At 43.4% G+C, this 12,073-nt stretch overlaps 1 protein-coding gene across 2 annotated transcripts; it reads left to right on the forward strand.

Moving 5' to 3' along the window:
• Positions 1 to 66: 66 nt before the first annotated feature.
• Positions 67 to 11,792, forward strand: znf687a (zinc finger protein 687a). 2 transcript variants are annotated; one of them, XM_080895665.1, is made up of 11 exons: positions 67 to 928; positions 3,166 to 5,114; positions 6,599 to 6,854; positions 6,945 to 7,108; positions 7,220 to 7,404; positions 7,512 to 7,688; positions 7,777 to 7,939; positions 8,046 to 8,270; positions 9,030 to 9,142; positions 10,629 to 10,731; positions 10,811 to 11,792. In XM_080895665.1, the coding sequence occupies exons 2-11, from the start codon at positions 3,171 to 3,173 to the stop codon at positions 11,441 to 11,443; spliced, it is 3,963 nt and encodes a 1,320-aa protein (XP_080751791.1). In that variant the 5' UTR covers positions 67 to 928; positions 3,166 to 3,170; the 3' UTR covers positions 11,444 to 11,792. The 2 variants fall into 2 exon arrangements, with proteins under 2 accessions (XP_080751791.1, XP_080751790.1); XM_080895664.1 differs by having other exon boundaries at positions 6,599 to 7,108.
• Positions 11,793 to 12,073: the final 281 nt, after the last annotated feature.

A 12,073-nucleotide genomic window follows, 5' to 3' on the forward strand; every position in this document is an offset into this window, starting at 1 on the left:
TCCATTTAAGAATATAATTGAAATATTTATTTATTTATTGTACAACTTATTAGTACAGGTTGGATTCCCTTTTGCAGGAAACATTCCTCAGAGATTTTGGTCCATATCAAAATGATCACACAATTGCTGCAGACTTGTAAGCTTCACATCCATGATATCAATTTCGCATCGGTGCATTGCCCTGCTGGAAGCAGTCGTCAGAATGGAAATGTTGGGGTCATAAAGAAAATATCCAGCTCATCAGACCAGGCAACGTTTTTGAATCTGTGCTTCAATTTTAGTGAACCTGTATGAATTGAAGCCTCAGTTTTTTGCTCTTAGCGGACAGGAGTGGCGCCCAGTGTTGCTGCTGTTGCCCATCTGCTTTAAGCTTTGGCATGTTCTGTCTTTAGAGGTACTCTTATTGATCATTTCTGGTGTTGTTGCTTTCCTACAATCCCAAAGAAGTCTGGGCACTCTGACATCAACAAGACATTTTCACTCAGAACAGCGGCCCACTGTGAACCCTATGATTGTGCGGTAAATCTTAGTAGGTCAGCAGTTTCTGAAATAACATTACATTTCTTCCCCAACCTAATGGTGGGGTCGAACTCCAGCGGGTCGTCTTGAACCTGTCTACGTGCCTACATGCATTTAGCCGCTGCCATATGATTGGCTGATTCGATATTTACGATAACAATTACCTGAACAAGCACCTAATGGACTGATGATACTGTATGTTAAAATGCTGTGAATCACATCATAGTGTGTAAATAAGACGAAGTCGATAACCGAATTATTTTTTAGTTGTTTTCTTTTGTGGGAGATAACAGAGGGCACTTTCTGACGTCTGCGTTTTATTTGGTCCAGTAGCTCACCGTCGCATTTGATGACGCAAACACGTATGACACCAAGTGCAAAGTGAGGAACCAACTTCGCTAACTTGCAGGTAACATAATTAAATTACAGTTCTCGTGTCCTCTTTAATGCTAGCACACTTAACACGCAGCGGATAAGATTGATTAGAGCCCGCATACCCGAGTGCTGCACTGCTCCAGTTATTTGGACTGCTTAAGGAGAGTTGGTGTGTTTTCATTAGGAAGGCCAGCTAGCAGGTAACTGCTAAAGTAGCTAGCTGTTAGCAGTAGCACACACTTGTTGCAAAACGACTGTGAAGTTTGACTTGATGGTATGAGAATTGTGCAGCAGTTTCAGTGTTTTCCTTTTTTAAATGTGCTGTTCTGCACCGGTAGAGTCTCTCCTCTTGGAGTTTTTCTTTGACTAACCCCTTTTCACGCCAACTGTTTTCGATTTTAGTCAGCGTAAACCTGAAAGCTGTTGTGGACAAAACAGAAGTTTGCATGTTTAAAGCAAGTAGAAATGGTATCCCAAATCTTTGACCTAAAGTTTAACGCTGTTTTGGATTTAATTGCTTTATACTTTTGAGATTCTGAAGTGAATACGTACAGTCAAACCATGCATTCATATAAATGTGTAATTTGGACTTGGTGATATTGAGATGTGAAGTACAGGTAAGTGTTTATACGCTTTTTATTGTCTAGAAGAGCAGATAATTCATTCATTAAAATTGCAATCAAACTTTGGTCAATACTTTAAGCGCATACACTTCGACCACTTCATTAGGTACATCCGTTCTACTGCTCTTTTATGCAAATAGCCATCTAGCCTCTCACGTGACAGCACTCAGCACATAGAGGCACGCGGACATGTTCAGTACGACCTGCTGAAATTCAAACTGAGCATCAGAATGAATTGATTTAATAAGTGACCTAGCATGTAGCGTGGTTGATGGTGTTAGACAGCATGCTCTGAGTATTTTAGATGATCTGATTTGCTAGGATTTTTCCGCGCAAAAGTTAAACACATTTGGACAGTGAAGGAATGTCAGGGTTCTTGCTCAGAAAAAGGATCAACATGCTCTGAAGTCAGAGCACAAAAACCTTTTTTGTAACAAAATATCGATTTCTGCTGTCCCTGTATCGATACATTATTAGCAAACAAAATATCACGATACTACACAGAACCATTTTTTCCCCCCACCCCTAGAATGTATGCGGAAGAGCATCTCTGAGTGCACAACAAACTGAACCTTGAAGCAGGTAGGCTACAGCAGCAGAAGACCACTCTGAGTGCTGCTCTGTCGGCTAAGAAAAGGAAACTGAGGCTAAAATCGACCACCAAAAATGGACAACACATTAGAAAAATGCTGTCTGCGTCAATATTTAGTTGGTTAGGTCAGAATTTGAGCTAAACAACATGAAAGCATGGATCCATCCTGTCCTGTATCAGCAATTCAAGCTACTGGTAGTGGTTTAACGTTATGGGGGATATTTTCTTTATGCCCATCTGTTGGTGGCTGCCTCCAGTAGGACAACCACTCAGATCATCTCAAACTGGTTATTGAGCAGGATGGGGAGTTCACTGTGCTCAAGTGACCTCCACAGCCAATCTCAATCTAATAAAGCAACTTTGGGATGTGGTGGAACAGGAGATTCAAATCATGGATGTGCAGCTGACGAATCTGCAGCAACTGTGCAGATTTCTTTTATTTTATTTTTTTACTTTACTGGGAGTAACTGGTGAAACGAATATCACATATGGGATTTTTCTGGTGGCAGTGCATTTGGTGGTTGAGATTTAAAAACAATAAAAATTCCAGAGAGTATTACACATAATCTGTAGCTTTTACATGGACATTATACAACCAACACAAAGACCTTAGAGGCATCGAAGCACTGCCAACAACCAATTTCCTGTTTTTCTCCCTTTTTGGTAAAGAATTCTGCGTAAAATGTTCAAAAAGGGTACAGAAAAACAAAGAAACCTTCAGTATTAAAAAAAACAAACAAGCTGTATTATTTTTTTTCAGCTGAATGCTACGTTTAAATGCTTTAAACTTTCATTTTACCAGAATTAAAGTTACAGTTTAATGTGGATTAGGGGTATATGTGGAATCTAACAAACACTTAGGGATTCTCTTCTGATTAGTAAATATAGAACATGTAGTTTATTAGAATTTTATAAGGAGCAGCTTTATCAGTGTATATTAATATATATTCATCTTCATAAATGTGTAACCTTTGTAGTTTATCTGTGTCAGCTTGTCCTGACTAAATTAATCAGTTGTTCCAACTCATTTGTTGCTTTAATTGGTTTTTCTTGCAGTGGCAATGGGGGATATGAAGACCCCCGACTTTGATGATTTGCTGGCAGCGTTTGACATTCCTGACATTGACGCCAAAGAGGCCATTCAGTCCAGTCCAGACGAGGAACGGGATGAGGCCCGGACTAACGTTCATGGGAGAGAGAGTGGATCTCCTTCAAGGTTTGCCGACCCTCCTGCCCCTCAAAGCGAGCCTCCTGTGGTCAGTGTTATTGTTAAGAACACAGTGCGGTCAGAGTCTTTTGAAGAGGAAGAGAAGTCTGCCAGGGATAAAACAGACAATCCTTCAAGCAGTGCCTTAGCCTCTCCTGTGCACGTTAAGTTGGATGACATCACTTCACAGCTTTGTCCCAGACTCCCCTCCGAGTCTGCTTTGGAGGGTGAGACGACTAATGGCTTTGAGGAATCTCCCTCCAGCCGGCAGGGACAGTCTAGCACAGAAGCATGGCACCAGGCTTCACCTCTGAGGTCCACACTGAGTGAAAGTGACAGTGAAACCGATAAAAGGCCTGAGCCTGGATCTTCCCAGCATGCGGTTGATGTTATGAACAGTTTAAGGCCCCTTCTCCACCTCAAGTCGCCAACCGCTGGTGTTCCCACCCCATTATCTCCTCCTTCCCCAGCCTCTGTCAGTGATCACCTTTCTCCTCACTCCCCTCAGCAGGATGAAACTTGTCTCAGAGATAATACACTATCATCACCGTCACTACAAAATGACAGCATGGAAACCGGAATCAAGCATGTTATGCACACAGATGAAGATGACTCAGAACCAGAGCTGGTGATCCAGGAGAGCCCAGAATCTGTAATGGCCCCACCTCCTAAGTTTAAATACAGAGCAAAATTACCACCTACTTTTCTTGGGTCTCCTGAAACGAGGCCTTCTGATCCTCCTAAGCTCACTTTTTCCAGAAAACCAAAACCCCAACACGAGGAGGATGGGCTGCCTACCACACCAAGCTCTCCACCCTCACCTCAAAGTTCCCAGGACCGCCTCCCACATGTTAGCACCAGCTCTTCATCAGTCCAAGAGGAGAAATACCCAGAACATGTGATTGATGAGAGGGAGTCTCCTGAGAGCCCACCACCCAGTGAGACAGGGTTTTTACTCCAAAATAGAAGCAGCAGCCCTGATCCCGGCTCAACAACAGCTCTAACTGCAAACCATGACGAATTCCACCATCAGGAGGAGCACATGGAGAGTGAGGACTGTCAGCAAGACAAGCCGGGTAACAGTGAAGGAATGGGTGAAAAGGTGGATGGGGAAAATTTAGACACGGAGAAGTGTGATGCTGACACTGAGGATGCTGCAAGCGCCACAGAGACGGTTTCACCTCCACTGCGACCACTCAAAGTTAAAATCAAAATGCCCACAGGCAGCATCACAAGGACTGTCACTGGTGTGGCGCCTAAAAGAAGCGGAAGAGCCACCAGTAAGGGTGTGACTGCTCCAAAACCATCACCACAGCGTCATAACACAAGAGCCAAAAGGGAGTTACCGCAAGAAAGTCAGCTGACTGCAGTGGAGATGCTGCAGGATGCTTGCGCTGCCACACTAGAAGGTGCGAGTACAGTTAGAGAGAAAACCCCCGCTGACGCCAGGCCTAAAGTTTCCCCCACAGCAGTGAACATCACAAAAACTGCAGCTCTGCCCTCTATTACTACCTCCTCCTCCAGAGTCAGTGCGAGTACAGGCAACCTGCGCACCCTGGGCCAAAAAACTCTCAACAGTGGGGTGACACTACCTGCTTCTTTACCTCTGCTGCCCCCTCAAAGCAGCAGCAGGCCAGCATCTATAGTCAACAGCACTGGGGCCATCATATCAAAGAGCCAGACCAACTTAGTGGAAGCCTTCAACAAAATCCTGAATAACAAGAACCTGCTGCCCAGTTATAAACCAAATCTGAGCGCCCCTCTTCCTGCAGCGTGGGGCATTTCTCTACCTGCGCAGGTAAGCTCTCTTAGAAATTAAAGAATTAGTTGGTCAGCAGCTAAATGAAGCATTTGATATTTTTGTAAATCATTCGAGGTCAATAAGCTAAGTCTAAAAGCGGAACTCAGTTCTGCACAGTATTAATTTGATCTCTTTTATAAATGGTAAATGGCCTGTATTTATATAGCGCTTTTACTAGTCCCTAAGGACCCCAAAGCGCTTTACATATCCAGTCATCCACCCATTCTCACACACATTCACACACTGGTGATGGCAAGCTACATTGTAGCCACAGCCACCCTGGGGCGCACTGACAGAGGCGAGGCTGCCGGACACTGGCGCCACCGGGCGCTAAACAGCTACTGGTAAGAGTAGATGTTACAATTAAGCAATGAAAGTGTCAAAAAAGTGGAAATTCAACATTCCCAGAAACAACTGAAGGTTTTTGAAATTTTGCAAAAACATGAACATTTTATTCACAAAGTAGTAATGCTGTTTGCTTGTAGTTGAATCACTACATCTGCAGTTTTTCAGCTTCTTTTTCTTATTCAAGCCCAAAACAGATTAGATTTTTCTCATTGAAGTGCATTAAAGTCAGATTAAATGTCTGAGGTGGAAATGCAAACAACAACAGAGAGGTGATTGTCATTGATAGAGGATCTGGAGTTAAATGTCGTCACTGACTGTTCACATATGAGAGTAGATCTTCTGAGGATGTGGAAAGTTCTTCTCCGTGAGGGAAGACTAAAAATCCAGCAGGGACATTGACCTAGAGTGCTCTGCCAGCAGTTAATCAGAAGTGTAGCAAACTCTTATTCAGTGGTTTTACCCTGAAGAAGTTACCAACTTTAGTTACTAATAAGCAACATGGTTAATTTTTGTCACTCACTTACACAACACCACCTGGTGTATAACATGGTGAGAGAATACCAGTTTCACTTCTTTACAGTTTTGTCAGAATTCAAAAAGCTGGTCTTGAATGTTCCCTAGATGTGTAAAGCTTGATGCTTGTGACGTCTGGTTTCAATACAAAAACAAGGCAGCTAAATGCTAAAGTTCAGGCTTGAAAACAAGACTTCACAAAGCAACGGGTGACATCACAGTGACTATATCCATCATTTATATACAGTCTATAGCGCTAAGCAATTAGATTAAATTAAGAAAATCATGATTGTTTCACCGTTCAATCACAGACTGCTAATCAAGGGTTGAAAGTAGTTCTTTTAGTCATGTTATGTAAAGAGGCACGTTATCAGGTTAACACGGCTGAAAATGAAGATAAGCTTGATTAAAGCAGGAATCCTGACATTAGGAGCGTGTTTATATTTAAAAAAAAAAAAAAAGGACAGAAAATGTGGGCAGTATATCTCGCAATGGATTATTTTTCATACTCTGACATGTAATGCAAAGTGAGTATTTTTTTCATTAGAACAAAGCTGTAGCATTGTTTAATATTATAGCTCTATGTCAGTTTGAGAAAGAGGATGTTTGATCCCCTGCAGGGTTACCGGTGTCTGGAGTGCGGTGACGCCTTTGCCCTGGAGCAGAGTTTAGCACAGCACTATGACCGGCGCTCGCTCAGAATCGAGGTGACCTGCAATCACTGCGCCAAACGGCTGGCCTTCTTCAACAAGTGTAGCTTGCTGTTACACGCCAGAGAGCACAAGGACAGAGGCCTGATCATGCAGTGTTCACACTTGGTCATGAAACCAGTGCCTGTGGATCAGATGATCAGCCAGCAGGAACCAACAGCAGCTGGTATGGGAATGTTTTTGTCTCCACTCCACTGTTTTGATTTTTGGATGTGCTTTAACTGCCTCTTCCATCCTTTCAACACCATGCTTTTAGGCCAGAACAACCCAAAGGCAGCACCCCAGGCACATCAAGCAGTAGCTAAGAAAGCAGAAGCAGTGCAGTACACAGGCAACAAATGTCCTGAGTGTCAGGCTCAGTTCTGCAGCAAAGAAGAGGTAGCCGAACATTTCCAGGAAATCAAGCCAGCACAGAGCACCGTAAGTCTCCATCGTGTATGGAAGAGGGTCAAGTAATTGAATTTAAATTTCTTTGACTTGCTAAATGGACTCAAACTTAATTCTTTCCTTTTTGGCTTCTCCTGTTTCCAGTCGTGCTCCGAGTGCTCGCCTCCCATGCTGCTACCCAACAGCTGCAGTGCAGCAGCTCATCAGCGCATCCATCAAGGCTCCTCTCCACATGTGTGTCCAGAGTGTGGGGGCACAGCCAAGCAGGCACAGTTCAGAACACATGTGGACGAGACCTGCTTGCACTTTTCCCGCCGTATTGGCTACAGGTGTGACGTCTCCCCATGTGATTGGTTTATTAAACCACTGCTACACCAGTCATGATTCCACTCTGCTGATTTTTTATTTATTTATTTTTAAATTTTCTCTTCTCCAGATGTTCTAGCTGCCTGGTGGTGTTTGGAGGTCTGAACTCAGTGAAGTCTCACATCCAGCAGGCTCACTGCGACATGTTCCATAAGTGTCCCAGCTGCCCCATGGCTTTCAAATCTGCTCCCAGCATTCAGAACCACATCACTGCCCAGCATCCGGGGCTCCCTGAAGGACAGCCAATGTATGTGCAGCACACAGAGTCTGAGTGTTCACGCTCGGATTTATTGCATCACTTTCTGTTTCTTTACCCCGAATTTCTTCCTTCACAGGCTGATCTATAAGTGTGTCATGTGTGACACAGTGTTTACCCACAAACCCCTGTTGCATGCCCACTTTGACACTCATTTAACCAATCAAAAGGTCCACGTGTTTAAATGCCCCGCGTGCACAAAGCTGTTTTCTCAGAGGAACTCACTGCTGGACCATTTCAAGGTATAACTGTTATAGTTGAGGTAGTGCTAAAATCTCGTCCTCTACTTACTTATTTTTTTTAAAAAAAAAACTTTTTAAAATCAAACTTTATTCTTGTTTCCATCAGACCCACAAGACTCCCAAATCAAAAGGAGAGCTACCTTTGCTTCCAGGTGGTGCTTCTCTGAAATTAGAGAGCTCTGATGGAGATGAATGGATGCGTAAAGACAAAGAAGAGAAGGTGAAGCCAGAAAAGATGAAGACCCCTTCAGGGTGGAGGTGTTCATCTTGTAACACGCGCTACACGGACCGGGAGGACTATATTACCCATATGGGTGAACTGCACGGCAAGGTTTGGAAGCCTCAAAAATCACAGCACCGTGTGCTGATAAATATGCAGATGAGTTCATTTATAATCACATCTGAAATGGTTACAGATTCAACATCAGTTAAGCATTTATAAGTTGTTGTTAGCTTTGTGGTGCAGTGGTTACCGCTGTTGCCTCACAGCAGGAAGGTTGTGGCTTGAAAGCTGCTGGGGGACTGAGGGTGTGGGTGCTATGCTTTCCTCCAGCAGTCCAAAGATATGTATGTTAGGTTAATCTAAACTGGCCATAAGTGTGAACATGAGTGTCTGTACCCCTAATTTGTTTATCCACACTCCTGGATACAAAGTACTGATTCATACATGAGCACATTATTTTGACAGTTTTTGGTTTTACATATGCACTTGATTGACATAATAAAACCTTTCAGCTTTTCATGTATTTTCAAACTGGGTTTTTGGAGACCTTGAACCTTTCTGTGTTGACTGTCACATCTATTTTATCTATAGCACATTTAAACAATAGAAGCTGATCCAGAGGTTTTTCACAGTTCATTTTTTTGGAAAGGAAGAAAAAAACATGATTAACACAGTTCAGTGGGATACATACTGAACCAGCGTTGACATTAATACGATCGATATGTGAATCGATCAGCACGCCTCTGTGCATGGCCATTACTCATTTATTTAAAACATTTCTGCATTCTCTCTGTTTCTGCACCCCTGGCTGTGAATCACTGGTTTAAAATGTCTGATTTAATCAAATCCTTTAATTTTTTTGTGTAGATTTTGAAGAAGTTTCCCTGCAACAAATGTGAGAGCTCCTTCACAACCACCTCCAGTCTGAGGCGTCACATCAGAGATAAGCACAAAGCCATGAACCGCAGCTTTCGCTGCCAGTGAGTAACTTCCCCACCCAACCTCTACTTCCAGGGAATTTTTTCTTTTCTGTTAAATGCACATTATAGGAATGGAAAACCCCGCTGTTCAGTACCAGTGAATCCTATGCATTTCTGGTTATTTTTTGACCACAGCTTTTGAATTTATTAGTGAAAGAATAACAATCATCACCTCAGTATAAGGAATAATAATCACAACCTCAAAATAAGGACTCACAGATATCAGAAAATTTGTTTGCCATAGCCTTCCTATTTTGTTTGTACTTGCTCTGCATGTTAGACTGGGAACAACCAACAACTTTTACCCCACAACGTTTTTTTTTTTTTTGTTTGTTTTTTTTGTGGGGCGATCGTGGCTCAAGAGTTGGGCGTTCGCCTTGTAATCGGAAGGTTGCCGGTTCGAGCCCCGGCTTGGACAGTCTCGGTCGTTGTGTCCTTGGGCAAGACACTTCACCCGTTGCCTACTGGTGGTGATCAGAGGGCCCGGTGGCGCCAGTGTCCGGCAGCCTCGCCTCTGTCAGTGCACCCCAGGGTGGCTGTGGCTACAATGTAGCTTGCCATCACCAGTGTGTGAATGTGTGTGTGAATGGGTGGATGACTGGATATGTAAAGCGCTTTGGGGTCCTTAGGGACTAGTAAAGCGCTATACAAATACAGGCCATTTACCATTTACCTTTTTTTTTTTTTTTTGAAGGATTAACTAGCATTTTATTGATTTCTATTGTGGTGCACATCAAACACACCCCCACTAGCTGGTAACAGTGTTGGTTATGTTGTAGGCTTTATAAAGATTCACCATAGCCATTACTCCCTAATGTGGGATTTATATACTTATATAATGTCCACTGTAGGTTCATCCTAACTGTAAACTCTACACTGCTTAATGTTTAATTTATGGTACCGCAGTTGTGCCCATTAGTGTACGTATTTGCAAAGGCAAGTGTGCTTCCCCGCAGACTCCCAAATTCCCAACTGCATCCTGCTTGATGTGAATAAGGCTGACTTGTTGAAGTAGGCTGCAATGGGGAAGGAAGCAGGTGAACAGCAGAGTTCACCAGGAATTGGATAAGCATGAACAGACTCATTTAAAATAATGTTGCCATTGTACTTTTTCCAGATGTTGAATCTAAAGGTGGTATGTGTATGAAGCAATGTGAGACTTCACTGATTTCATGTGGTGACACAAAAATTGTTGAGCAGAAGGTTTAATTGTTCCACAATTATGAAAGCTTACAAGCCTGTAAGCTTTCATGTTTTGGGCACCTCATATACTTTTGTCAGACCCTGGTCCCCAGTGCAAGTTTTGGGAAGCTCGTTGTAAACTCCTGAATACTAACTTTAAAAACTCTTAAATGTATGAAGTCATAACAGAGGACAGTTATGACTGTAATTTGGTGTGTGTGTGTGTGTGTGTGTGTGTGTGTGTGTGTGTGTGTGTGTGTGTGTGTGTGTGTGTGTGTGTGTGTGTGTGTGTGTGCACGCGCAGGTTTTGCACTGAAGGTAAGAAAACCTTCAGCAGCAGAACGATGTTGGAGAGGCACCTTCAGCTGAGGCACAGCACAGAAACTGCAAGCCAGAAAACCACAATGGTAAGCCAGCAGTAATCCGATCACACAAGAAGTCAAACAGTAAGTATTTTTTACTAAAGTTTGTATCTTGATATCTCAGAGTGGTGAAGATGAAGCTGACAGTTCATCGGAACAGGACAGCAGTTTGGGGGCTCGCAAGAGACGGAGAGGAGCCGTGAAGGTGGAGCAGAATGAAGAGTCCACAGACAGAGTTAGTCCGGGGAAGAAGCTACGGTCCTCTTCCTCCTCAGCTCTCGCTCCGTCCTCTCTTCCCGAGTCTGGGTTTCGGTGTGCCGTCTGCGGCTTCACCTCAGAGGAGAAGGTGGCGTTCCTGGAGCACATCAGCCAGCACAGGCGCGGAGGCATGGACGACGGTGGCCTGCAGTGTCTCCAGTGTGGCGCCTGCTTCGCATCCACCTTCTCACTGTCACGCCATCGCTTCATCACCCACAAAGTGAGAGATGTGGTCAATGACAACCAACAAGCACCCAGTGTGCACCTGTCACCCTCCGTTGGAAATAGTAGGCATCACGAGGAAAAGAGTTCTCTGAATGGCTCTGCACCAGCATCACCCTCCACTCAGCCCTCCACAGGAGAGGGGAAAGAGGAGGAGGGAGCACTGGCCTGTAAGGTGTGTGGTAAACACTTTGACAAGGTCACAGATCTGAATACACACTTCAGAACTCACGGTATGGCTTTTATCAATGCGAGGAACGCAGGAAAAACGATCTGAGATGGCAAACATGAAGAATATGTCATGATTAAGAGTACTCACAAGTGCCTTTCTGTTACCGAGTACCGGTTAAAGTGCGAGTTCTGCTCTGATTTTACCAAAGATTACCAATATAGTCTGAAAACGTGAAATGTTCAGATGCGATTCTCATTGTTCCAGACGAGCTTTTGTGACACTCAGGATCTGATGCTGTGCTTCTGTGTTTAGTTAATGTAATGAAATTAGAGTTTAGTCTGTTTCCCTCACAATCATGTGCCTGCAGAGGCCGGTGAACACTGTTCTAACCGTGCTGTGATAACGATGGCCGTTGAATGAATATGCTTTTTTTTTTTTTCCTATTTTTTTTTTTTTAAAGCAAACTGTTGCAGTGATTTTGATGCGTTTCTTTGAATTTATTGCCAGTCATTTTTCAAAGCATGCTGTCTCTTTCAGTTCATTCCCAGCTTAAACTGCAGCCGCTGGCTTCTCTACATTTTAGTTTCAATTTACAGATACTTAAATTTCGCTTTTCTTGACTATTTTCACTGACTATTTCTGCACTGAGCTGAAATGGAAAAGTACACGTTTGTACTTTTAGAAGATTCCCCCTGAATTTTGCTTTGAGTCACACTGCTGAAAGTTTTTCATTAG

This window comes from Rhamphochromis sp. 'chilingali' (assembly GCF_963969265.1).
Source record: "Rhamphochromis sp. 'chilingali' genome assembly, chromosome: 11".
Classification (NCBI taxonomy): Eukaryota; Metazoa; Chordata; class Actinopteri; order Cichliformes; family Cichlidae; genus Rhamphochromis; species Rhamphochromis sp. 'chilingali'.

What these genes read in the sequence shown, in the direction of transcription:
- znf687a (XM_080895664.1), top strand. Translation starts at nt 3,171, where the DNA reads ATGGGGGATATGAAGACCCCCGACTTTGATGATTTGCTGGCAGCGTTT. An exon ending in TCCCGCCGTATTGGCTACAG is followed by an intron (nt 7,405 to 7,511) that starts GTGTGACGTCTC and finishes TCTCTTCTCCAG; the next exon opens with ATGTTCTAGCTGCCTGGTGG. An exon ending in CAAGCCAGAAAACCACAATG is followed by an intron (nt 10,732 to 10,810) that starts GTAAGCCAGCAG and finishes TTGATATCTCAG; the next exon opens with AGTGGTGAAGATGAAGCTGA.